This window comes from Microtus ochrogaster, chromosome 5 (genome assembly GCF_000317375.1).
Source record: "Microtus ochrogaster isolate Prairie Vole_2 chromosome 5, MicOch1.0, whole genome shotgun sequence".
Classification (NCBI taxonomy): domain Eukaryota; kingdom Metazoa; phylum Chordata; class Mammalia; order Rodentia; family Cricetidae; genus Microtus; species Microtus ochrogaster.
The window spans coordinates 72,652,275-72,679,757 of NC_022012.1; the positions used below are offsets into that span (position 1 = coordinate 72,652,275).

Here is a 27,483-nt window from a genome sequence, read left to right on the forward strand (position 1 = left end):
GCCTACCTAAGGGTTGGCCTATGAAATGGGCCTAGGCAGTTTCCTTATTAATAAGAAATCATTCCCACATCAAAATGACATCTACATGGGATGCCTGCTTGCCAGGGTCTGTGTGTGTAGATATCACAAACATACAGTGTAAGTGGAAGTTGGTGTTTATCTTTTCTTTTGTTTTTATACATTCTCTTACAGGTGGCAGCAAATAAACTGGAAGTATAGGGGTAGGGAATGGGGAACAAATTTGGGCAGTTTGCTAGCTAGAGATTGTAGCCCCCCAGCTGGCATACTTCCCTGGAAATAGCTACTATCCTCCTACTTCTCAGTGCTAGAGTAACTGCTGAAGGCAGACTGGCGTGATTAATTCTATTTCTTTCCTGTTTCACTTTCATTAGCTATGCTTCTGGCCAGCTCACTTTCCTAAGGAATCTTGATAATAACAAAAACACTAACAAAGAACTAACAATTCCCCATATAGCAATCTTCTTTTCACACAGAACAAATGAACTAGTTTGGTGTGCCTCTTTATTCCCCCAGATAAACAACAGATGTTGAAATCATTGCAGGGCTGGCTACCTAGAGCTGCTCTAATCCAGAATTTGAAGTCTAGTCACACTGAGTGCTGTTTCAGTTACAGTGGATGAAATATTTTCCTTGAGATTACTTAATACAAGAATAATGTAAGAGGAAGCACCAGTTTCAGCTCCTGATGTTGAGAATCCTGCCGTGCAGACACATGTCCTGATGTAAACTGCTCGACTGCAGTGCATGTTACTTTGCATAACTCCAGTTTTTACATAGCTGTAGACATAGTGAATTTTAAGTTTTGCTGCCCTTTTTTTGGAGCCTGTCCTGGAACTAGCTCTTGTAGACCAGGCTGGTCTCGAACTCACAGAGATCCGCCTCAGCCTCCTGAGTGCTGGGATTAAAGGCGTGCGCCACCACTGCCCGGCTAGTTTTGCTGCTTTTATAATGTTATAACAAATACTTAGAAAGTTTCTATGTAATCTTGATAATGTTCAAAGATTACTTTTAACAGCTTCAAAGCATTGCTCCATGGTGGATAAGGCACAAAGTCTTCAGTGACTGATGTGACAAGAAGTAAGAGGCTGGGGTAAGACAGACACACAAAGCCATTTTCAAGGAAGTTGTTCACCTCCAGCCACTGTAAGAATTTAAGTCATCTCTTCTGTGCCCATGACCTCAGGTTAGAGCTCTCCAAATGAGTCTTTTGTATTTCACATGTCTGTCAGTTGGGGCAGCTAATTGCCTGGGGATGACATGTCTAAAAAGCATATATTTTGTAAATTGAAATGTGTACCTGAGGAAAGCAGGTGCTGATGGATGTTGGGTAATTATTAACATTCATCTCCAGGATCTAGAAAGAGCTGTCAGTTTTGAAAGAATGAGAAAAGGCAACACAAATTGAATAATTTTCCTACCCAACACTGGGAATGAGTTGGTGGAAATACCTGTGCATTTAAACAATTTTATATTATATATATTTAAAGTTTTTGTATAAAATATATGTTGAGCTTATTCTCTTGTCCTCATTTCTTCCTCCCCCTCCTGTCCCCTCCATCCCCCTCAATAGCTTTTCTTGTGCTTCCATGTCATATATACATACACGATTTTACAGATCTCTAAAGTCTAGGAGCCACAAAAGGGAGAAAGCGTAGGCTATCTGTCTTTGAGACTGCCTTAATTGACCTAATGTGATTATTTCCAGTTGCATCCATTTTCCTGTAAACAGCATAACTTTCTTTTTCTTTAAGACAAAAGAAAAATTCCATTGTGTGAGTATCCCACACGCCCTTTGCCCTTCTCCCCACTGACAGATACTCAGGTTAATTACAGTAGTTTAGCTGTTGCAGGCACTATCCCAGTGAACACTGACGCCTGGGCACGAGTGTGTGTGACCCCATCTTAGCTACCAGAGGGCTAGAAAGGCCTTTATCTCAGTCCCTACTTTAAACCTGTTTTTATTTTTTAAAAGCTGAAAAATAATTTGAAATGTGTCTTTAGTCTTTTAAGAAAATGTATGGAGCCGGGCGGTGGTGGCGCACGCCTTTAATCCCAGCACTCGGGAGGCAGAGGCAGGCGGATCTCTGTGAGTTCGAGGCCAGCCTGGTCTACAGAGCTAGTTCCAGGACAGGCTCCAGAGCCACAGAGAAACCCTGTCTCGAAAAAACAAACAAACGAAAAAAAGAAAATGTATGGAGCGTGGTACTGAAGGTTCTCTGACCATGGCAGTGTTGGGTTGGCGTTGTAAGATGTCTCATGTGCACGCTGCAAAAGCTCTCTCCTCCTTTCCTGCTCTCCTCTTGTTTGCATACTGGAATCCTGCAGCAGAGAAATACGGAAATACAGATTAAACTCAAGATCTGCTGCAGCATGTGTCGACAACTCCCACATTTTATACTTTAAATATAGTTGTTCCACATTCTTTGTGTTCTTAAGGAGGCAAATGGCTGTATGAACAAAAGATACTAAAGAAAATGTGTGTGTTCATCTTCATCCCTGGGCCAGACCAGAATAAATCTCTAGGTTTGGAACTTAGATGAAAGAGCTTAGATTTATGAAGCTAATTGCTGTTTAAAACTCTTTTTTTTCTTTTTTCTCGTTTGTTTTTTCTTCCTTTCTTTCTTTTTATTCTAAATATTTATTTATTTATTATGTATACAATATTCTGTCTGTGTGTATGTCTGCAGGCCAGAAGAGGGCACCAGACCTCATTCCAGATGGTTGTGAGCCACCATGTGGTTGCTGGGAATTGAACTCAGGACCTTTGGAAGAGCAGGCAATGCTCTTAACCTCTGAGCCATCTCTCCAGCCCTATCTTTCTTTCTTTTCTTTTCTTTCTTTCTTTTTTTTTTTTTTTTGCTTTTGCTTTAAAAACTAAACCAGGGAAGAAATTTTTACAGAATCCTTCAGCACCTATAAAGTTACAAAAATTGATCTGAAGGTGGGAACTGACTACATACATAGACGGGCTTATTGGGTATGTGGAGGTTATAAAGTGTACTAATTACTTTGCATGCATGTGACCAAATTCTTGACAGCTTCAAAGATTTATTTTGGTGCACAGTTACATAGGATTTCAGTCTGTCATGGCAGCAAAGGCATGACTGCTTTCCCGAACCTCCTATTCCTCACATTGTGGCCAAACATGGATCCCAAGTGAGTATGACCTTCCTAGTGAACTACCTCCACTAGCTGGGTCACACCAAAAGGCTCCACAGCCTTCAGGGTTCCACCCACAGCCCAGGACTGGGTGTTCAGAACATGAACTTTGGAGGTACAGTTCAGATTCAAAACATGATATTCACAGCTGTGAGCTTTAAATTATTGTATCAGAAGGGAATGTGCTTACAAATCAGAATGATGTAATCATTAGTAGTTTTCCATTTTTTATTAGAAAACTAATGTTCTACTTGTGTCATTTCTGCTGATTTTGTTCTCTTCACGGCCACATACTCCATCGTTTGGTTTTAACATTGTTGGTGTCAGTGGCTTCTTGTACAGCATTGGAATGCCAGTGGACTTGATGGAGGAGGCTTTGCAAACTAGATTCAGAGCTGAGTTTTCTCTTGGGTTGATTTTACAACCTCTAGTTACTGTGTTTTTCCACAGAGAGGGTAGCTGGGAAGAAACTGTGGTCTTGCAGGAGTGAGTATGCCTTTAGAGTTCTCTTTCTGCCTCCAGTAATTTGGTACAGACCTTCCTCCTCTGCTCCCTTCCCCAATTTGTTGATTCATATGAACTGGGTGAGGTAAATTTCTAAGTTTTATATTTTGCACTATATAACCTAAAATTCTTCTAAACAAAGTGACTCAGAATTTTCCTAGAAAACAAATTATTGCTAAGGTTGTTTCAGCCCCATGGCATGGATAACACTCTTTATGGTTCCTATTTAAAGAACTGAGTCTGAGAGGGAGCAAGACTATCCTTTGTTTGCAGTTTTTGTACTGTCATATTGTGACTTAATTCTGTTATTTTAGTCTTTCCTATTCCTTCCTTTCCCCCTTTGTTTTTTGTTTGTTTTCTTTTTTTTGAGTCAGGGTCTCAACTATGTAGCTTTGGCTGTTTTGGAACTTACTCTGTAGACCAGACTGGCCTCAAAACCCAGAGATCTGCCTCTGTCTTCCAAGCACTGGGATTAAAAGTGTGTACCACTACACCTGGCTTCTAGTCTTTCTTCTCAGCTTCTAAATGAATGGATAGAATGATAATTTTCAGTACATGGGCAGATCCAGGAGATCCAGTCCATGTCTTGATGCATATTTTTTCAGCATCATTGGAATGTAGTTGTCATTTTTCCCAGAATTAACTCCAGTGATTTGGCAATCTGTTTTTTTTTTTCCCCATTGCAGTAATGTGTAAAGTGAGGGATTTGCTGTTTGTTTTTAAGATTTTTTTTTCAGTGACTGTAGTTTTTCCTTAACCTCTAAGTGAACAAGCCCGACTGACTTGTTAAAAGTCCAGACAAGGCAGTTCCTGGCTTAGAGTCTGGTGACTCATATAGAGGTTTTCCTGTTGTAGAGGTGACTTTCTTGGCAACATGGATGGAGCAGAGGAGATGCAGCTGGTTTCGTTTTTGAGAAGTTTGGTTCTTGAGGTGATCATGAGTTAATTACAGGGAGAAAATGGAAATCTCAGAGCTTTCCAAACTTTGAGTTTTTTTTGTTTGTTTGTTTTTTGTTTTTTTGTTTTTTTTTTCGAGACAGGGTTTCTCTGTGGCTTTGGAGCCTGCCCTGGAACTAGCTCTGTAGACCAGGCTGGTCTCGAACTCACAGAGATCCACCTGCCTCTGCCTCCCAAGTGCTGGGATTAAAGGCATGCACCACCATCGCCCGGCCGAACTTTGAGTTTTCAAGAAGAGTTCGCGTATAAAATTCTTTGTGAACAGAGATTTGATTGAAGACAAAACATCTGCTCACAATCTTAAATTCCTCTCATAATAAATGTCAAACTCATTGTTACTTCTAGACTAACACTTGACACATTTCCTGTGTGTGTATAAGTACCTGTGAGCATATGCATGTGTGTGTGAGATACATGTATGTGTGCAGGTAAAAGATTTCAAAAGCCCATGCCGTTCCCAGCTAGCTCTCTCTGTCTTGTGTGTGTGGATCAGGATTAAGCTCTGAGCTGCTGCTCCAGGTTCATGCATGCCTGCTCCCCCCATCTTCCCTCCCCCCCCATGCTATCTTCCATGTTGATCATTTCCATACCCTCTGAACTGTGAGTGTGGATCAGGATTAAGCTCTGAGCTGCTGCTCCAGGTTCATGCATGCCTGCTCCCCCCATCTTCCCCCCCCCCCCATGCTATCTTCCATGTTGATCATTTCCATACCCTCTGAACTGTGAGCCCCCAGTAAACTCGATTCTCTCAGTTGCCTGGGTCATAGTGTTTCTTCACAGCAGCAGAAAAGGAACTAAGACAAGTTGGTACTAGGGAGTGGGGTCTTGCCTTGAGTGCACCACTTCCTTTGTTTCATTTACCATCAGGCCTTTCTTTAAACTTCTCATATCTTTGAACATAAGACTTGGTTACAACATTAAATTTCCTGATGTACTTTTTCTTCTCAAAGTAAATTTTTATTTCTTTTTGCCCTACTTGTTCTTTTCCTTTAGACCTGAGTAACTACATAATGGAGTCAATATCAGCCTGTCTTGAAACCACCTCTGCCAACAAAGTTAGTGCAAACTCTTTATGTTAGCCTCAGGCAGGTCCTTAGGACAGGGCCAGAAAGCAACCACAGTCTTTGCGAGAATATCACAAGAATTATCTCTAGTCTGATTGCTAACATTGTTCTCTGAAGCCTCTTGAGCCAGGTTTTCATATTCTACTTGGTTCTCAGCTCTACGGTTAGAAAGCTCCAACTGGGATGGCCTCTTAACCCCACTTACAGTGTACAATTGCTTTTCTAGTCTTCCACATTCCTCCAAAAACCCCGGATGGTCAGCTTGTCACAGCAATACTAAGACAGAAGCACATACACATAAGTTGTTAAAGTACACACATGGGTTCAGGAGACAGTTCACTGGCACAGTACTTGTCTAGTATTTCCAAGGCTCAGAATTCTCTCCCTGGCAGCACCAAAGAAATTAATCTGTGCTTCACCGTAGGGCTTTTATTCTGTCATGTATGTTGTGGCCTAAAGAAAAATTGAGGATTCTTCCCCAGGTTGTAGAACTAACTCCTGATTTCTCATCTCTTGTTAGTTCAATCAGATCTAATGGGTACAGCTGTCTTATTTAATTGAGATATAAGTAGAAAATTCTAAAATAGTGCAAAGCAATGCAGCTTTTTAAAGCAGGAAGTGGTGATTTGTGTCAGGGTTAATTTCTACCACAGATGGACTTAGCTTGCCACTTCCTGTTCATAGAGTAGAAGACCTGAAGAACCATGAAAGGTTCCACTGCATTTGTTAGTATGTCAGCAGTCCTTTTTTCTTGTTGTTTTTTTGAGACAAGGTTTCTCTGTAGCTTTGGTGTCTGTCCTGGAACTAACTCTTGTAGACAAGGCTGGCCTCAAACTCAGAGATCCGCCTGCCTCTGCCTCCCAAGTGCTGGGATTAAAGGTGTGTGCCACCACTGTCCAGCTGTCAGGAGTCTTATAAATGGTAAGTCGTGTTTATGAGCCCTTGCTAGTTCACCTTAACAGTTCTCTTTGCATCGACTTAACTGAGCTAACAAATACACATAGCTTTCAGTGGCTATCTAAAGTCTCATCTAAATGTTTGCCTCCTAAATAGACTAAAATTTTCAAGCTGGAAGGCTCTGACTATATGGTGACAATAGATTTAAAACTAACAGAATGTTTATTTATAAAAGAATAATGTCTTAACCCTCCCTTTTAAAATCTAAGTAGCATTCTTAATTATAATTCTACTTTTATACATTTTTCCAAGTTTTTTTTCTTTGTAAAAAAATATTTAAAGTAAGTCTGTGACTCATTTTTTTCCAATTTCACTAGATAGAGATTTTAAATAATCACCTAGAAGCCAGCTCAAATTTCATTATTCTCTGTGTTCAGAAGTACACACAAGCCTAGGCAAAATGTGGCTGGCAGAGAGTTTTGAAACTGGCCTGAGCAGCCTGTGCTGCTTCTGAATTGCTAATAGTAAAAATCTTTGTGGCCCCACCACTTAGGAGGCTGGCTTGGAAGATCCTGAGCTTGAGACCAGCCTAGGCTAAATAGCAAGGCTCTTGACTCATAAACCAAAAACAGGGGGGCTGGAGAGATGGTTCCTCAGTAAAGAGCACTTGCTGCTATTCCAGAGAACCTGTATTTGATTCCCAGCACTCACATGATAGCTCACAACCACCTGGAACTACAATTTCGGGGGATCTGACTGACCTCTGAGGGTACCAATTTATGTAAAATAAAAAATCAACCTTTGTAATTAAGAGAGTATATATAGGTTTCTCTGAAGTAGATTTCAATATTTGGAAGGCTCTCCATTGAAATAGCTCAGAAATGTAAATCGACAAACCATATAACACATATGCAGACAACTTGGGGTTCCAGCTGTTTTCAATTGTGCTTTTAAACAGAAGTAAATCTTTTTCTTTCCACTTGTAAAAACATGATGTTAAATTTCTGCCTCTTAAAGTGTATCAAAGGGAATGGACAATCGATGTAGAAAAATGTTCAGTGCTTTGAGTAAACGTAGTCTTGGAATTGTGCTTTGCTATCATTTATTGAAAGGCTGAGTGATCCAGATAATGTACCTTCCCACCATGGTTCTAGTGCCTGCAGCCAAAAGATCAGAATCTAAGACAAAGCCTAATGTAACAACAGCAAGCCCCTAAACTTCAGTAGGACAGGTAGGGAAAATCCAGTTGAAGACCTCTCGGTTTTTAATGATTTTAATTTTAATGATTCAGGCAGCAGGCTTCTCCCGTACCCTCGCCCCCCTGATAAAAGTTCCAGGAGTCTCCAGAACAGAGAAGTTGAATGTAGTTATGAACTGTAGCACCCACAGCACAGAGTACATCAAGTCACAGCTCATGCTGAAGGTCAGGAGGGCTGGCCTGCTGCCCTGCATAGAGAGTTCCCAAGGCCAGCCAAAAAGCAGTCTTTCCCACACTCAGCCAGTGGTATCCTTTCACCCTGCCACTAACCCAGGGCAGCCTCTCCTTTTCTTGGGGAAGGTGCTTAGTATATTCACATCTGTCAACTAGTTCAACTTCAGCGTGAAATGGTTGGGAGTAGTCTGTCTGCTCCTTCTCCGCGTTAAACTCTTTCTAAATTGCAGGATGAAAGGTGGCCCATTCTGTGAAGTCTGTCTACTATGGGTTGGGCTGTGCTCCATGTTTCCTCCCCAGTCTTGGTGAAACTCATCTTTCCAGCTGCCGCCAGCTGCCTCACTGGTTTCTGAGAATTGTATTATAAGCAGAACTGTGAATGGGCACACACTCCACATCACACCTCTCTAGTTCCTTGAAGCCCGGAGTCCTTGGGTATCCCATAAAATGCTTTCTTCTCAGAGATGTTAGCAGAGCCCTAGTAGTCTCTTACCCCATGGGGGAAGAAATGGGGATCTTCTTCCTTCTCTTATTGAATGGAAAATCAGGACTCCTTTATCTGATCCAGTCTCACACACACATACACAGAGTACCTACCCAACATGGTAACATTATAGGGCTCACAGGCCCTCTATATTGAACAAGGCTGGAAGGGCCTGCTTTGTCTGTGGCTAGATCTTTTTAAGTCCCTTTCATCATTAAAATTTGGATGGCTTTCCTATGTATTGTGAATGGATGTCTGCCTTTTTTGTTTTCCAAGCAACCAATATTTGCTTTACATTTTTATTTTTTACCTTTTATTTTATGTATATGTATTTGGGGGCTCAGAGGTCAATGTCAGGTGTTTTCCTCTGTGACTTTTAACATTATTTTTTCGAGACAGATGTCTCCACAAACCTGGAGCTTGTTTTGTTTGGGCTGGTTGGCCTGTGAGGGCCACGCCCACCCTGGAGTATCACTACCCTACATTGCTGGGTTAGTGGATACAGAGTGCCACAAACAATGTTTTGTTTTAGTATTTTTAGCATGGGCTCAAGGTCCTCATGCTTGATCACCCCACTGAGCCATCATCCAACCATAATATTTGTTTTCAAAAAGCATTTTTTTTTTTTGTTTTTGTTTTTCGAGGCAGGGTTTCTTTGTGGCTTTGGAGCCTGTCCTGGAACTAGCTCTGTAGACCAGGCTGGTCTTGAACTCACAGAGATCCGCCTGCCTCTGCCTCCCAAGTGCTGGTATTAAAGGCGTGCACCACCATTGCCCGGCCTCAAAAAGCATTTTTGTTTGTAACTGCAGTTCCAGGAGATCTGACTTCCTCTTCTAGCCTCTGAAGATACCCACACACATATGCACACACGTCCACACACATATGCTCATACTTTCACAGGCAACACACATGTATACACATGTAAAAGAAGTTTTAAAGTCTTATGTGTACATGAAAATACTGCTTGTTTAGGTGGAAGCTCTACCACCATCCATATATACCCAGAAAGGTTGGGACGTTGGGGATCTCCAGCTAGGGGCAGTCCATGCTCTGGTCTCATTCCTCCCATTCCAAATCCTGTCCCTGAGAAAGCCTGCCAAAAATCAGCCCCCCTCCCTGGGGCTGCTCAAGACCATGCCTACAGGCTATATAAGACCTGGTAGCCACGTGATTACTACCCTGCCTTCCCAAGGGTCACCCAGGCGTTGCTTTGATCTGTTCATTTAACCTGGATTTATCAGTTAGGTTTGATTTGGCTTATTTCATCTATGGCAGAGGAACCCAGCAACTGGGGATCCAGTACCTATCATTGCTAATATAAAACACTTATATCCACGTATATCCACGTACCCATTGCTTGATTTTAAAAGTAATGAAATTATAGTGCTGGAAAGATGGCTCAACAGTTAAGAGCACATACTGCTCTGCTCATTTAGAGTATCTGAAGTCAATTCCCAGCACCCATATCATGTAGTTCACACACGGTCTAACCTCAGCTCAGGGGACTCCAACATCTCTGGCCTTCATAAGAACCTGCCCTCATGTGCACACCCATGCATGTGCATACACACAATTTAAAAATAAATCTTTTTAAAAATTAGTTAATATAGAAATCAATCCCCATGTGAATCCTCAATTTAATCCTCCCTTAATTTCTTTCCAGAAATAATAATTATTTTACTATGTATTATTTTATTTAATTTGTTACCAACTATTTTCATGCATATTTTAAGCTTTTTAAAAAATTTTATTTTATGTGTATGGTATTTTGCCAGCACAAATATCTGTGCGTCTCTTGTGTGCAATGTCTATGGGGCCAGAAGAGGGAGTTGGATTCCCTGAGTCTAATGTTATAGACAGTTGTTAGCTGCCATATGAATGCTGGGAATTGAACCCCTGGTCCTCTGGAAAAGCAGCTGTTGCTCTTAACTGCTGAACCATCTCTCCAGCCCCGTGTTTTATGCTTTAATTATCAATTGATGTAAGTGTAATTGTACTACTTTACAGATGGATGTCTGTGCTAATGAAACAGACTTTATTTTTAGCAGTTTTAAATATTTCCAGTAATAATTTGACTATATTTCTGTAACTTTTTTTTTCCCCAGTTAATGCTGTGTTTTGTTAGATTCCGCCGTGTTGATAGATGTGGCATTGTTAGTGCCTCAGAGCATTCGCTCTTCGAATACCAAGAGTGTGTTCTTGGTATTCCTCTCCTGGTGGTGGACATCGCGGTGTTGCCAGTATTTTCCCATGACCTTTAAAGAACAGGCGTCACAACAAGACCTGGACATTCTTGTTCATGTCTCTTGGGGCAGTCGTGATCTTAAAATAACAAATTTAATTTTTTATTTGCAAATAGGATTTTTTATTCATATTATCTTGTTTTCCTCCATCCTTAGATGACAGCATGTTCGTAATCTGAGAAGAAGACCATAGTTTATTGGTATAGTGTATCAGCTAACCTTATGTGAACATCAGTGAGGTGTCTCAGTGGAAAATGTCTGTGGTGTGCAAGGCTGGCAACCTAACCTTGATCACCAGGTAAAGATAGACAAAAATAGATCTCACAAAGTTGTCTTCCAGTCTCCACATATCTGTTATGGCCTGAAAAACCCATGGTCACATTACACACACAATAGAAATTTTTTTTAAATAAATCTCATTGCCATTACATTACCTGGCATCTCTAATAATTCCCTTACAAGGCAGTACTTTAAGATGGAGTGCCAAGTGGATAAAAAATATGGACCGCTTCACAAATTTGCATGGGATCCTTGTGCAGGGGCCATGCTAATCTCTGTGTTGTTCCAGTTTTAGTATATGTGCTGCCGAAATGAGCACACAGATTTTTAATTCATCATTTGTATTGGGTTTTATGACTAATTAAATTCCTGCATCTATCTGGATCTATTTTCTTAGCCATAAAAGCAAACCTGTGCTATTAATCTCCTAGGTTCTTCCCAGACATGTGATTCTTGGTCCTATCCCCTCTTCTGCCTCCGTATAGTGGATAACATGATCAATTATAAGCAGCCATTTAGCATCAATTCAGAAAAAACTGTCAAAAATGAAAATGGCCTGAATCCCTTGGGAATATTTTCTTACAGTATGTTTCCTGTGTTATTTGAATAGATAAATTTTAATGGGAAAAGTAAGTCTGTTTTAAAACCATGGAAAAAATCCCATTGGGTTTACTCAATTCTGGTCTCCCGAAGTAGATGTTGGTTTAGGTTGCCAGCTGAGTGGGTCACACTCACATAGTCTGTGTTCGTGGAGTGGTCATGAGTCAGGCTGACAGAGAGCTGTTGTTTTGAACACAAATTATTGTATTATTTGCCGCCAAAAACTGATGCTCTTTAAAGTCTATTGAATCAGGAAATATAGTGCTTCAGAAAGCTGTGTTTCTAGAGATGTAGTTGTTCTCTTCGATTTTATTCTTTTAAGTTTTTATATTTTATCCGTGTGTGAAGGTGTTTTGCCTGGATGTGTGTTCACATACCTCACAGAGGCCTGCACTGTGGTCATTGGTGCTGGCTTTGTGACAGTTCCTCCTGCATTCTGCTTCTAGTCATTTGGGGAGTGGGGATGAGCCAGGAGGGCTGGAGGACTGTCCTGGGGAACGGGGACGAGCCAGGCGGGCTGGGCTGGAGGACTGTCCTGGCTGGAACCATCAGAGTTTAGCAGAGGATGTGTCAGATTCCTGGATTGCTCACCATCTTGCCTTTTTATTTTCTGGTTGGTGATTAAACACTAAGTGAAGTTACCGTCAGAAAACTACAACAGTTAATCAGTAAATGGAGGAATGTTCGTGACAGGGAATGGTGACACAGGTTATTGTTTGCCCATTTCACATGGATGCAAATATGAAATTTCATTAATGAAATATATTTGAATATTGCAAAAATATATGATTCATACCAAACAAACTTTCCAGTCTTTGAGTTAAGATGGACCTTAACCTAAATCTTGGATGAATTTAGATTAGTTTAATCTTGGTAAGTCCCATGGCACTGATTACTGCACATATTTGGCCTTAGCCCACCAGAATATGATGTTCCTATGACAAGCCCTTAAAAAACGAGACACCAGGGACTGGGGAGGGAGCTTAGATGGAAAGTTCCAAGCACAAAGACCTGAGTTCAATCCTATGGTTTGTTTGTTTGTTTGTTTGTTTGTTTTTAAAAAGTTGTGTGTTGAAATCCGAATGCTCAGAAACTTAGGATCTCCCTGGCCAGCCAGCCTCGCCTTTCATCACAAGTTCCAGTCAAGTAAGAGAGTAAGAGACCTGGTTTAAAAAAACAAAAACGAAAAGAAAAAAAAAAGAAAGAAAGAAAAGAAAAAGCAAGGTGGCGAGGAGAGTGTGGTGAGTGGTCAAAGCCCTGTAAAGCCTGTCCCCCGAGTTCAGCCTCTGTGCTCGCTCGTGGAGAGACCAGATCCCCACAAGCTGTTTTCAGGCCCCCACGCAACACGCCCTATCTCCGATAAATAGACACATGGAATGGATTCCTTCCTAGTTTTTTTTTTTGTTTTGGTTTTTTGATAATTGAGGATACAGCAGTCCAGAATAGTTAAGCCTCCTGTCTAGGTCTTTCAGTTCAGTTCTTATCAGTACTATTAATACCCTCCATTTTTAGTGAGAGATTCTGATTGCTTTTCCAAGTTAGCTAATCCACTATAATACGCTGCAGCTGAACCAATGCCAAATACCGTCATTCACAAGGAAGTTGTTCTCTGACCTCCACGCTCAGCTGTAGTGCACAGTAGAGCTCTTTCTCACACATATGCTAATAATAAGGGAAGAAAGAAAACCACTCTTTAAACAAATTACATTTAATGACATTTTATGAGCCCAGAATGATTCATGAATCAGGTGGGTTCAATGATACTCTAGGGCTGGTCTGCTACATGGCTGGATAACAGTTACAGAAAAGGGATGTGAGGTACAGAGATAGCTCATTTGTGGTGATATTTTATTTGTATTTAATAAATAAAGCTGGCCTGCAGATCAGAATGCAACACTAAGCCCCTAGAGACCAGGGAGTGGTGGTACACACCTTTAATCCCAGGATTTGGGAGATTGAGACTGTGACAGAGGCGTAGGGATCTCTGAGTTCAAGGCCACCCTAGGCTACGCGACAGCAGTCCAGAAACGGGTCCAGGTGGTGGTGGCTCACACCTTTAATCCCAGTGTTTGGGAGTCACACACCTTTAATCCCAGCTCTAGGGAGGTGGAGACAGGAGCGATCTGGCTGGGCAGAGAGAGGAGTATAAAGGGAAAGAAACAGGAACTGACTGGTGTGTGGACTCTGAAGATTTATGGAGACAGGATCTCACCCTATCGGTCTGATAGGTAGATTTGGTAGAGGTAAAAGGTCTCTCTAGTGGTTGACTGCTTTGCTTTTCTGATCTTCAGTCTAGCTTTATTTATTAAAATACAAATAAAATATCACTACACCCGTTGACTAAACCTTGACATTTGCCTTATTTTGAGCCTGGTTTCACTAAAGCTTGCCTGATGGGATTAACCAAGGCCGTTATTCCTTATAAAGCAAATCGAATAATCTTAGTACTGAGTTGAGTTGTGTTTACCCCCATCTATTAGAGCATCTGAGAATGAAGCCAAATTTGGTTTGTGTTAATGTGGCAAAAACCACACTTCACAAATCCACTGCCTTCCCATTTAGCATGCAGTTTAGTGATGGGTACTGTCTTCCTGACTGTGAGGTCCGCTGCAGAACTTCTTACCTTCTAGTCCCCTTTGCCCCTCCTGCTGGCTTTATTTCTCTGATCTGGAAAGGCATGAGTATCGTTTTTTAAATGTTAATTTCTGGGCTGGAGAGGTGCCTCACCAGTTAGGTGTACTTACTGTTCCAGAAGACCTAGGCTGTTGTTTTTGTTTTGTTTTGAGACATGGCTCTGGAACGCACTCTGTAGACCAGCTGGCTTCAAACTCAGAGATTCACCTGCTTCTGCCTTCTGAATGCTGGAATGAAAGGTGTCTGCCACCAGGTTCAACCCCTGTATCCATATAAGGTGACTCATAACCACCTGTAACTCCAGCTCCAGGGAATCAGTGCCTCTGACCTCTGCACTCACATGCAACCACACATACATACATAATTAAAAATAGTTAAAAACATTTTAATGTTAATTTCAAGAATAATTTATTGAATGCCTTCTGAGTGTTAGGCATTGTTCTTTAGTGGGGGCCAAAAAAAGGAAAGGGTAGGTTTTTGGTTTTAGTTTATTTTATACTCGAGGGTTGTGTGTATCTGTGGTGGGGGAGGGGTGCACTGGGCACACACCTGCCATTGCCATGTGTGGAGGTCAAAGAACAACTGAAAGGAATTAGTTCTCTCTTTCTACTTGAGATTCAACACTGAACTCAGGTTGAAAAGTGCTGTTGCCCATTAGCCCCCTTGCCTGTGCAAAAGAGGATTTCTACAGGGTCATTGTGACACTGGATTTGGGGATATTTTAAAAAATCGGCTCACAATAAAAACTAGTGTCTCCATCTGAAACAAGAGAGGGTAGACATAGGTGCTGTGGGATGCTAGCACTGGTAGTCATGCTTCTGTTACCAGCTACTCCTGCAATACTAACTACTGTAGAAGTAATGGGAGCCGTGCAACCCGGGAACACTGGGATCAGATTGTATTTGCTCAGTCCAGGGCCATTAGTGAGAGAAAATAGTGATTAAGAGGCTAGTTTGATAGCTCAGTTGGGGTGGCATTTTTGTCTGTTTCTACATCCAGAAGCTACAAAGGCTCCCCCATGGAAAAGTACCACACAGAGAAAAGGGTGAAATCCTGTTGGTTTATGCATATGCATTACTGAGAGCTGGAACTGGGAAGCAGTCTTTTTGGGTGCTTTCCACCTCCCTGTGAAGAAGTATTATACATGGCTGTGTAATACCCCTGCACACTCCAAATGCTGCAGTTACTATTCAAGAACATTTATAGGACACACAGTTTATATGTGTTGTTGAAAACTACTGGAGACTGAGTTCAGTGTTTTAAAAGGTGAAAGAATGGGGGAAACAACTAAATCCAGCCGAGAGGCCAGATGAGGGGGTTTAGCAAATTGCTGCCCAGCTGTATTCATCTCTCATCCCCACAGAAGCCCTTATTCCTGAGGTTGGAGCCATAGCTCAATTGGGAGAGTGCTTGCTTACCTAGCTTGTAGAAAGGCCTAAGTTCCCCAGCACTGCATAAGCAAGCCAGGGTGGTGGAGTGGTGTGCAAGTGTGCCGTTCCACCACTTGGGAGGTAGAGAAGCAGCAAGATCAATTCAGGGTCATCCTCAGCTACATAGTGATTTGAGGCCAGCCTGAGCTAATGAGACCCTATATCTCAAAAAAAAAAAAAAAAAGTTCCTGATAAATGTTAAAGCATGCTGGTAAGACAAGGGTTTTGTACTTCTTTGTAGTAGAAGTCCTAAGGAAGTTTTCAAGTTTTGAGCTGTCATGATTTGGGGATAAGTGAGGACATGGTGAACGTTTCAAGTGCCAGAGTCCCAAAGGCCTTTCCTGTGTCACCCTTCAGGCCTGTAAACCTTAGGTTCACATTACACTGGGAGCTTTGAGAAGTGCTTGCAACAGACTCAATGGGTGTCAGCAGTTTGGGAGGAGGCAGGCCTCGGCAAGTGAGCTCTTTGTTGTCGTTGTCAGTTATTCTCTCTGGAATTCTGAAGTGTGGCCAGGGCTGAAAACCACGGTGGCTGTTTCAGTTCTAGCAGTAATCCGTTAGGACATTTGTTAAGATGTATATGAAGTCCCTCCTAATTGTATGAAATAGAATAAGCTTTCCCTCCCTTGCCATGAAATAGGCAGAATCTCATTTTATTTTTTCTTAAGTTTGCAGGTTCTGACTAAGCAAGTGAAGAGAGGGAAAGAAAATTGTTTTAAAGAGGCTCCATGGCCTTCTGTAGGGAAAGGTTGGGGCATGTGGACCAAAAGCACTGTGTATATATATTTCGGGAAGGAGAAAATATGTTCTCAGTCCTTCTGAGTTATGTAACTTTGCAGGATGTAGTCCATTTGTGCTCAGATCATGAGGCCTGTAATGTGCATTTCACATGTGTGGGAACGCTCTGCAGAGGGATCAGCATTCCTTTCTCCAGCCTGCATTCAGAGGAAACATGCCACTCACACCCTCTGTGCGCTCACATTTTCCAGTGCGTTGGAGAGCTTTTTTTTTTCTTCAATAGAAATCTTTGTTCCCTCCCTAATAAGACTTGGATTGAATCTGAGGAACTTAGCATATCCTTCTTTGTTTTCTGGCAGGGATTGATTTTAAAATCAGAACGATAGAACTCGATGGAAAGAAAATTAAGCTTCAGATATGGTAAGTAAAAAAAAAAAATGAAGACACATGGAGTTTCTATTTGAATCGGGACCTGAAAATGGGGTTAAAATGTGATTCAGGGTATTAGAGACATGGAGCAATCCTTCAGACTGTTCTTTTCTAAAAACCAAGGGGAATAAGCGCTGCACATCCCTGTGTGGCAGGGTGGGGAGGTGAGGAACAGAACTGATCCAGAAGAGGTCCAGAGCCCATCCTTCCAAATCTCTATACGAGAAGAAACAAATTCTCAAAAACATAAAATAGTTCTTCATTGGAGTTGCCACTGTGACTTAGATGCAGCAAAATGGCTAAGTGTCACAGACCATGGACTTCTTCTAGCCACAGTATTTTAAATTAAGGACTTCTTTCCATCACTAAGATAGAATACTTGCTGGACAGTGGTGGTGCACACCTTTAATCCCAGCACTCAAGAGGCAGTGGCAGGTGAATCTTTGATTCAAGGCCAGCCTGGTCTACAAAGTGAGTCCCAGGACAGCCAGGGTTACACAGAGAAACTCTGTCTTGGGGGGAAAAAAAAAGGAGAGTGAGAGAGCATACTCAAGACACAGGATTTATAAAGGAAAAATGGTTTGCTTTTGGTCCAGTTAGTCTTGGGTTTGGTGGAACCATTGGTTTGGATCTCTGATGAGGTACTGGGTAGCAATGTCAGGGAATGAATGCGTGGCAGAGCACACTTTTAGGCTAGGAAGGAAGGAAGGGCCCAGGATCCTACAGTTCACTTGAAGAACGTGCTTCCTGTGACATAAGGACTTCCCACTAAGCCCAGTCAAGATTCCACCACCTCCCAGTATCACCACCCCAAAGACTAAGCCTTAAAGATGTGGCCATTGGGGGAAGCTTCTCCAAACCATGGTGTCTTCCCAGGCCCTGCTTTTTCTCACCTGTAAAGAGACACTGATAAAGAGTAGAGGTCTTCAGTAGCCCTGGTATTTTATAATTTATTAAGTAGAGCCTATTTAACTGAAAAAGCAAGGAAGAAAACAAATAATGCCTTGCCTTGATTCAGGCTACTGTGGATTTAAAAAACAAATTAAAAATTTAAGATGTTTATGGTTAGTCTTTGGGAACTTGAAGAATGTTGTTAGACTCTAGGTTCCTGTGTAGTTAACTGCAGGCTCTGCTCTGGAGGAGCCATGCTTTGTTCTGCTCTGCTGAGCAGGATGTACACATTTGTAAGTCTGGTTCAGCAGTTTGCTTTGTACAGAAATCAATGCAGTCAAGAAAGCAAAATGCCTTTATCATGTAGCACTTAGAGAAAGGACTGCCACTGCCTCCAGGAGCCCAAGAGTTTAGAGCTATTCTCTGTTTCCTCCCACATGCCAGTTCCTAGCGGACCTATGTATTTGGTTTCCTGTTGCTGCTTTTACCATCAAGTCCTGGTTCTCATCCAAGTCATTGTGAGATCTGACAGACTCCTGTGACCACCGCTGCCTCTGTCTCTCAAAGCACAGTGTGCTGTCTGTGTCTCAGGCTCCTTTTCCCAGCCACACTGCACTGGGAGCAGATCAGGATTCTATCTCGTGTAACTTGGAGTCCTCACCCGTGTTGCTGGTAACTTTTTAAATCACTCTTTCCTTTTTTGTTTCAAATTTTAGGGACACAGCAGGCCAGGAAAGATTCCGAACAATTACAACAGCATACTATAGAGGAGCCATGGTGAGTGGGTTTGGGGGTTTTTATGGCATCAGGCGAAAATAAAATAGGGGTATTCATCGCCTATATATAGCTATGAAGCTAGAGTCTAGAACTACCTTCTTCAGCAAGGCAAGCTTGGTCCTGGAAACCTGACTGGAGCAAACAGGGAATGAGGACAGGACAGACAGACAGAAAAGCTGGGCTTGGGTGGCTGTGCTCGCTTTGATGAAGCAGCACATGCACACACTGTATCAGAGTGTTGGCAGTGTGCACAAGAGGAAGAAGGGCTTGTTTGTCTCCACAGGAGGAGTGTGGCTAATGTCATCTGGGGGCAGTTTAGGCACTGGACATCCAGGAGGAGGAAACGGCAGTCTTCCTAGATGCTTCCTGTACACTGTCAACATTCACACATAGACCAGAGAAAGGCTTTCATAATTCCTATGATTCCTTTCATAATTCCTATGAGTCCAGGGTATTGTGTCCTTGCCAATAATATACATTCCGCCGGGACTCCATTTGATCCTCACAAATTCAGTAAGGGCTTCCTTTCCTCCCTATATAGTAAGGTGAAAAAAAATAAACTTTTAAATGTGAAATCAGGAGATTTTAAGGGTTTTGAAAATTGTATTTGACTTTTAGTAGTTATATTTTTCTATTAGTGTTATTATAATAATAAGTAATCAAGCCATTAACTCTTAGATGTTCTAGAACCGCTCTACATTCTGCTGGGTTTTTTTATATTTTTGTTATCTTTTTTCCTTTTATTAGTACTTGATGGCAATCTTAGCAAACCACAAACCCTGTGACTAAGTGTCCCTTTCTTGGTCTCTTTTATCCCTCAGTCCTATAGCCATATCACTCTGTATCTCTCGCCACCCCTGCAACCTGGCCTTGATTATGGCTTCTTGCGTGGCTAGGAAGTGGCTGGATGATTCATAACTCCAGAGGACCTTGGCTGCCAGGACCTTCTGGGCTACTCCTGACCATGTCCTTATTATCATAGCTCCATCACTTGGTTGTTTCTGCCCTCACATGCTTCTCTACTCAATGCATTTAGTGTCTGTTGATTCTGGGCAGGTCCTGTGTGGTGTGGGGAACACAGTGGTGGGTGAGCACCTTGGAATCAGAAGTGTATTCTGTGCTTGGGATGTCAGGCCCAGAATAGAGCTTCATCCCTAGCTTTTAGGCCTGAGTCTGGGGATGTGGCTCAGCGGTAGAACATGTGATTAATGTACCTGATGTTAACTCTCTAGTACCAAAAACCAAATAAATTAAGAAGGTATAAGCCAAGCCCAAGTTTGAGCCTTAAATTTTGATGATATGTTCAGTCTTTGAAAGATACAACATTAAGCTCATGGAGCCCACCTGATAGGTTGTAAGGTACAGCTACTGAGACTCCTGGGAATGACAGAAGGTAACAGAGCTGAAGGGGTGATGGCTGTCCTTTGCATCCTGGAAGATATGACCTGGATCCATAGGTCCTTCCACTACAGTACTGTCACCTTTTCCTCCCCTATTTCCCCTTGTCTACCATTTTTTGAGTATTAGTAACTCATCTCTACCACAAGAATGACGATTCCTGTTAACACATTAGCATACCACTAGCCATTTACTGTGTTCTTCACACTTGGCTCTGTGATACTGTCTTAGTTAGGGTTTCTGTTGTTACGATAAAGTACTGTGATCAAAATCAACTGGGAAGAAAGGATTTATTTCTTCTTATAACTAGTAGTCCTATCATCCTCAAGGCAGGAACTGACGCCGAGGCCATGGAGAAATACTACTGGCTTGTTTCTTATGGCATGCTCACTTTGCTGTCTTAGGACTCAGGACTCTCAAGTGGGTTGAACCTTCTTGCATCAGACATCAATAAGAAAATACTCCACAGGCCGATCTTACGGAAACATTTTCTCAGTTGAGATTCCCTTATCTCAAATGACTCTAGTATGTATTAAGTTGAAAAAAAAACTAGCCAGAGCAGATACCTTTAAGAGTGTAAAGTGTTCTTATTATCATAAAGAGAATGATTACTGCTCTTTTATTTTGCTTAGACTGGAATCAGAGGAAAGGGACCTCTTGTGTGTGCCAAAGATACATTTGTTGGTGTTTGTTTCTCCAAGGACGATAAAAAAGAACATTTTAACAGGGAAGGTTTGGTGTAGTTCACAGGTAACTTTTGATTAGAAGCATCTTAGACACACTAGTGTTTGTGTTGGCCAGTGTTTTACATTCTGGGACTAGGTGGTCCCACCATTTCTATGTTCCCTTTCCCTTGAGAGCAGGCAGGAACACTGCCTTGTGGAGTGGCTGTCTCACTTGGATATTTAGCTCTAGGACATGGTGCAGAGAAAGAGGCCAGTGGGATGAGTAACTTAGTGTAGACTCAAGGATTATCTGGCTTTCTCATGTTTCTACTCCCTCATCTCCTTCCTATCAGTTCACATAAGTACAGATGATCGCTGTTCTGGATAGTACTGACTTTTCCAGTCTGAAGGTAGAACTTTTCTCTTGTTTTGCTGTTCCGGACACATAGATGCTCAGTCAGGGAAGACTCTCCAGAGAAATGCTGTTCTGCGGTTGTGGCTCTCTCAGGCTGTTCCCCTGAGTTATGGGGCTGTTGTATCTGCAGGGAGTGTGCCGTTCCCAGCAGGTGGTGGTCAGGCTGTGCTTTGTTTGGCTGGATCAGGCATGCAATATTCTTCTGGAGTCTGTCACTATGGAGATTCCTTAGTTTTGTTTACAGACTTCACAGTAAACCCTGCTTGGACAATTAGGCTGCAAGGGGAAGAAGGGCCATGTCCTTACATTATTGCTATTTCTCATAGACCAGTAACTTCTGGATTCTTAGGCAACAATTCTCATTGTAGACTATACTAAATCTATAAAGTTTACCTGGTACAGTTAATTTACATTTCTAGCAGGCTCATATTAATATCAGTTTCCTTACAACCATAGGAAATAGTGTAATGATTTTTGCTACTGAAATTAAAGAAGTAAGTTAGTAATAAATAGCTGCTGTTTGTTGAGGCCAAGTTATGTCCTGAATTCTGGGTTAAGTAGTTAAGAAGAATCTCACATTGGAGACCAAGAAAGCTAAAATACTGCCTTCCAGGATCTCCCTGTTAAATACCTAAACTAGAAGCATCCGGCTTGAGAGCCTCTGCCCTTCACACCATGCTGTTCAATTTCTGTGCTGACCAAAGGACGGGACATTTGAGGCAGACAGGGTATTATTTAGCCCAAACGATAGATAATAGTGCTGTAGTAGTTACTTGGTTAATTTTTAACTGTAGCTAGCAAAATACTTTGCATCAGTAATTATTGCTATTTTTTTATTGTGGTAAATGATAAGTAGCATAAAACATACTTTTTCCATTTTAAAAGTGCACTTTTTCATTTTTATTTTTTTTTAAAAATCTTTTACAAAGTATATAGCCAAAGTGAAATGAACATTTGAGGCAAGGAAGGGTGGGGTAGAGGAGAATATTGCTTGTCATTTTAAAACTTACACACCTTTTCTTCCAGTACTCAGGAGGCAGAGGTAGAGGCAGGCAGATCTCTATGAGTTCAAGGCCAGCTGGTTTATATAGCAAGTTCCAGGTCAATCAAGGCTATGTAGTGAGACTCTGTCTTAAACAAACAAACAATACTTTTCCCCTTGCTGTTAAAATGGATCTAAGTGGAATAAAAAAGCTTTAGGAATTCCAAGAAATCATCTCAAATCCTATCTTCCTGAGAGAGAACTCTTAATATTTTTTATTTCTTGGCTTTTTTTTCTCATGTGTTTTATATGATTTGTATATGTTTACATTTATAGTTACTGACAAAGTTGGAAGCCCACCTGTGCAGGACTTTGCCTGCCATGCTGTGGAATTGGATTCTGAGAACAGTAGAGGGCACTGTGAGTGTTTGAGCATCGAGTCGCTCGTAGGTGTCTTTTCAGAGAAGAGACCAGAGAGGCCAGAGTGGAAGCAGGAAGACAGCTGACGATTGGGTCAGCAGTTCCAGGAAAGGCTAACTGAGGAGAATCTAATAATTGAGCCCATGAGTGGAGGAGGTCAGGCTCTTGAGAACACTGACCACAGGCTCTCCAGGTCCTAGGGACTGGCTAGGAGGGAAACCCCAGGTGTTGACACTGCTGCCAGGCTTTTATTGCCCTGCACCGTGTGATAGTAAAGGAAGAGTAGGAGATTTGGGAGGGACTCAAAATCTTCTATTTTACTTGTGAGAATTTGTGGTGACTATAGGAGATACCTAACAGCTGCTGTCTAGACAGTGTTCCCTAAAGGACATCTTGCTTGGTCTGCTTCTTGGACCCATCTTGTCCTTCTCAATAGATTTGTGTATCTTCTTTTTTTTTTTAAAAAAAAAAAGATTTTATTTATTTATTTTATGCATATGAGCGCTCTATCTGAATGTATGCCTTTATTCACACCATAGATGGTGGCGAGCCACCATGTGATTGCTGGGAATCAAACTCAGGACCTCTGAAAGAACAGCCAGTGCTCTTAACCACTGAGCCATCTCTCCAGCCCCTTAAGCTTCCTTTGAGTCTGTTGAGTGTATGCTGGATGTTCAATGACAGAATGCTATTGGATTTGTTGTTGTTGTTTTTGTTTTGCTAAGTGGCAGGCACCGTGGGCTGCCTTCTTCATCAGTCCCAGCCCTTTTGTCAGGTTGACTCTACTCGGTCTTCATGCCTTGGCTTTTGACTCATTTACTCATTTTCTTAGAGAAACTGTCCTCACTACTTGAACCTTTTCACCAGATAACATTATGCCCCAGTTGTTTTAGTTCAAAGGTCCCCATGCTTCTTTGTAGCACTTGTTAGAATTCTAGTCAATTGTATATTGCTCTGTGTTCTTTGTTGACCATTCTTGAAAAGAAGGGACCTTGGTCATCCTGATCACTGCTCAGAATATCTAGTATAAGCAGAGTATCTAGCACATAGTAGGTACTCATCAAATTCTTGGGAGGAGTTGGAAGGTTTTTTTTTTTTTTAGTGGTGTGTGTGTGTGTGTTATTTTAGATAAAGTTCTACTGTGGATTCTAGGCAGGCCTGAAGTTCTCCTCTGCCTCCTGAATGTTAGGATTTCAGATATGTGCATGGTCAGCCGTGAAATCAGTATCTCTGTCTCTCTGTCTACTCTCTTACGGTGCTGGACATCCGGCTGGAGGATTTACCCACGGTAGGCAAGCACTCTACACTGTACTGCCAGCCAACTCCATACTGTTGAATGGATTGATACTTAAGTGCATATAGCACTCACAGTACTGAGAATGGTCCTGGAGATCCTATGACTCGATATTTTCAGAGCCTGACTTCCTCTCATGTACCAGCTTATTAGATTCTCCTTAATCAGCCTTTCCTGGAGCTGTTGCCTGGTCTTCAGCTGTCTTCCTATTTTCATGCTTAACCTCTTCCAATCTCTCTTCTGCAAGGGCACCCGTGACTGGCTCACACAGTTCTCACAATACTGAACAGTGGTCTGGGTACTTAGCATAGAGGCATTATTTGAATTCATTTGGAAGATAAATCTTTTAGATTTTTACCAGGCAGGGAAATCTTTAAAAACACAATGACAATGCCTTAAGTAACCCATGCAATAAATACATTATGCTTTCATATGAGTTATTAGTGTTAAGACAAATGGTAGCATTGTGCGCCTATATTGAAAGCCTGTATTCAATACAGGTAAACCTGTATTGAAACAAAAAGTTTAGAACAGTATGGTCTCCGTCTCAGTAGAGGGATAAAAAGAATTATTTCCATTTGTAATGAGTGAATATGCCCTGGAAATGTCCCTCTTCCTCTGAGCATTCACTGTCCCTGTCTTACTTAGCCAGGCCTGAAGCTCCAGCTGGTGCTGATCACTATCACCTGAGGTCAGGTTTAAAGAGCGGCTCACCTTTCCCACAATCACTAAGTCATTAAAGTTAACAGTGAAGATGTTAACAGTTCATTTAGACAGTGAAACAATAGCAGAATTCATTTGTTTTTGCCTCTTTATTTTTCAAATTTATTATGAATAAGTTTAAAGACCACAAAAAAGACAAAAGAAAGGCAGGTGTCCTGCATTGTGAGCTGTAAGTATATGGAATGTGACATAAAGCCTTTTGTTTCCTCCCATAGGGAATTATGCTGGTCTATGACATCACCAATGAAAAATCCTTTGACAATATTAAAAACTGGATAAGAAACATTGAAGAGGTATGTCTGGAAGCAGAGTAGCAGTGCTGGGCATGTGGTGGCTGTCGCTTTCTCCTGGAGGTGTCTGCTGCTGAGGGACAGAAAGGGCAGGACAGGCCCACCCTGCCCACTGAAGAAAGCTAGATCCCAAATGGTGGCAGGTCAACAGCTCTATAGAGATAGTAGACAGGAGAGTTTTCGTTTTTAAACTCAGGTCAGAGCTTAGACAACATCATCTGGGTCCGTGTTTTTCCCCTAAGGAAACAGGTGAGGAAGGAGTGACTTGCCAGTGTCCATAAAGCCTGGAAGACTATCTACAGCTAAGACATCTGGTTCCCAGCTCTTTCACTAGCATAAATAAATAGATTTCTGCAACTTTTTTCCCTTTCTAACACTTTTTTCTCCATAGATAGTAGAAATTTGGGTTAGTTCCAGGATAGTTGGTACTAAGTTTTCTTTGAAATCTCCGTGGTATTTCAGAAAGAAACTGAGTAGGAAATAATTTAGCACATTTGAATGAACCCATATAATTGATCTTTTTATATAGTTAGAACCCAGGTTGCTTTCTCTACTGGGTGATTCAGTACTTAAGTTTCTTCTATTTTTGACTGGAATAATTGTTGGAAGGTTTGGCTGTTGTATATGAGTTACGAGAATAAGTGTGAGCCTTTGGGGGAAGATGTTTGTATAGGCTCTGTGAAGGCTCTGAGCTGAAGTAATTCTCCCTGCTACCTTTAAACGTCTTTCTGAATTAGGCTTGTGTTGAGTGAAAGATAGTCAAGCTGCCATGTTTCCGACAGGTTGGGGTGGTGTCGCTCAGGCTGTTTCTATATTGTACTGTTTCTCCCTGCAGCATGCCTCTTCAGACGTTGAAAGAATGATCCTGGGTAACAAATGTGATATGAATGACAAAAGACAAGTGTCAAAAGAAAGAGGGGAGAAGGTGAGTTTGAACCAGATGAGTAAAGGGTGGAGTCCACTGCCATTCAGCGTTTGTTTTCTTGGTACTGACTTACGTTTTTAAAATACCTGCTTTAGTCTCAAGAACTGACTAGCAAACAACAGTGAGGTGTAGTCTGTACTTGGATAGTGGGCATTAGTATTCAGGTCCAACCCCGTTTATAGCATCCAGTCAGGACTCAGCCCTAGAGAATGCTGGGAGGGACAAACTGGCCTTTCTTAAGATCCAGCTCTTTCAGATTTGTGAGAAATGCTCAGCTTTGAAGTTACAATAACTCAGTTTCTGAAAAACTGTACTAGTATAGGTGAAATTTCAGCCATAATCACTTTCCAGTTCATTGTTTTCCCTAAGAGTATAGAAAGTTAGCTTCAGTTCATGAGCAGCAGCTCCTGGTGTCAGAGGTGACATCTACAGGCACCTGACTATCTTACATCTGTAGAGTAAATGATTATTTTTTGTCACGTTTGCTTATTGTATTTTCTCAGTTCTTGAGAGACTTTTCTGCAGTGATGGGCGCAAACCCATTAGTCTTTCAGTGTGAGCACCAACATGTCCTTGGAAACCTTCACTTGATTTGAGTAGTGTTACATGGGTTAGAACTCTAAAAAAGAGTTCAGATTTGCTGTTCTATTTCACAGGGCAGTTCTTTCAGAAAGGAAGGTCAGGCTAGTTACACTTGGAAAAGTTCTGCTCCTGGAGACAAGATAAAGGAGTAAATGAATCCCAGGTGGTGGTAAGGCTGAGCCTCCATCTCATAGTTTTTCTTGTGTGTTTGTTAGAGACTCACAAGTACAACAGAACAAATTTCTAACATGACATTTTAAACAGAAGCTGTGTCATTTTTAAACTATGTTAAATTATAGAATTTAAAGCACAGTATAAGAAAACAAACAAAAGTGAAAACCATGAGTTCTGGCATAGACTCTTGGGAGCTTTGACAAATGTATATTCTACTAAGGGCTTTGTATGTCCAAGCCACTTTCACTAAATTTGATTTCTGTTTGCCTTTCAGTTAGCAATTGACTATGGGATTAAATTTTTGGAGACAAGTGCAAAATCCAGCACAAATGTAGAAGAGGTAAGGAATGTATGGTGGTCTCGCTAGGTAGCAGCTCAACCCAACCCAAGCATCCTGAGTACTTTTATGCCTTGGGCTTTTACATAGACTCTGCCCCCTGGATTTCTTGCATATGGCCTCCACATGGGTTATGTTAAGATTGCTCAATCAAGATTCTCAGAAGAGAGGAGGTACAAGTTCATATTAAGTTCAGTGCAGCTATTTGTTTGGGAGTTAGCAGTTGCAGACTCAGTGTCCTTTGCTCATTTGTCGTCCTTCCCTGCTAGCCGTCAGCAGACAAGCACAATCACTTGAATTAAACTGCTGTCTCTTGAATGGAGTCCCTTTGTGTACACATTTGAGGTAGATTATACTATGGCATTTAGTAGATATAAGAAAGTAGTTTTCATAGATTAGTCTTAATACATTTCCATTAAGTTAGCCATTATAACAGAATTATCTGGGGGGCTGGCAGGATGGCTTAGAGGGCAAAGGAGCTTCCCAGGGGGTCCGAGTTTGAGCTTTAGGACCCATGTCCTCTGACTTATGTGTTTGCACTGTGTCGAACATTATCTATACACACAAACACAGCAAGCAATTAAAATGTAGTAAAAAATAATTTTAAGAAGCTCATTTTAGAGCCGGGCGGTGGTGGCGCACGCCTTTAATCCCAGCACTCGGGAGGCAGAGGCAGGCGAATCTCTGTGAGTTCGAGACCATCCTGGTCTACAGAGCTAGTTCCAGGACAGGCTCCAAA

General features: G+C 41.7%; 1 protein-coding gene and 1 non-coding gene across 3 annotated transcripts in view; one reads left to right on the forward strand and one right to left on the reverse strand.

The window, feature by feature from the left end:
* Rab8b (RAB8B, member RAS oncogene family) overlaps positions 1–27,483 on the forward strand; it is a 65,012-nt gene that overhangs the window by 33,150 nt on the left and 4,379 nt on the right. Inside the window, exons 2-6 of one of the 2 annotated variants that reach the window (XM_005347731.2) lie at positions 16,802–16,862; positions 18,479–18,539; positions 24,652–24,729; positions 25,562–25,651; positions 26,682–26,747. In XM_005347731.2, the coding sequence (XP_005347788.1) occupies positions 16,802–16,862; positions 18,479–18,539; positions 24,652–24,729; positions 25,562–25,651; positions 26,682–26,747 (356 nt within the window). The remainder of the gene's footprint in view (positions 1–16,801; positions 16,863–18,478; positions 18,540–24,651; positions 24,730–25,561; positions 25,652–26,681; positions 26,748–27,483) is intronic. The other variant, XM_026779282.1, reaches the window with a different exon arrangement.
* Positions 11,256–11,359, reverse strand: LOC113456165. The gene has a single exon (XR_003377026.1). It is a non-coding gene; the product is annotated as a U6 spliceosomal RNA (small nuclear RNA).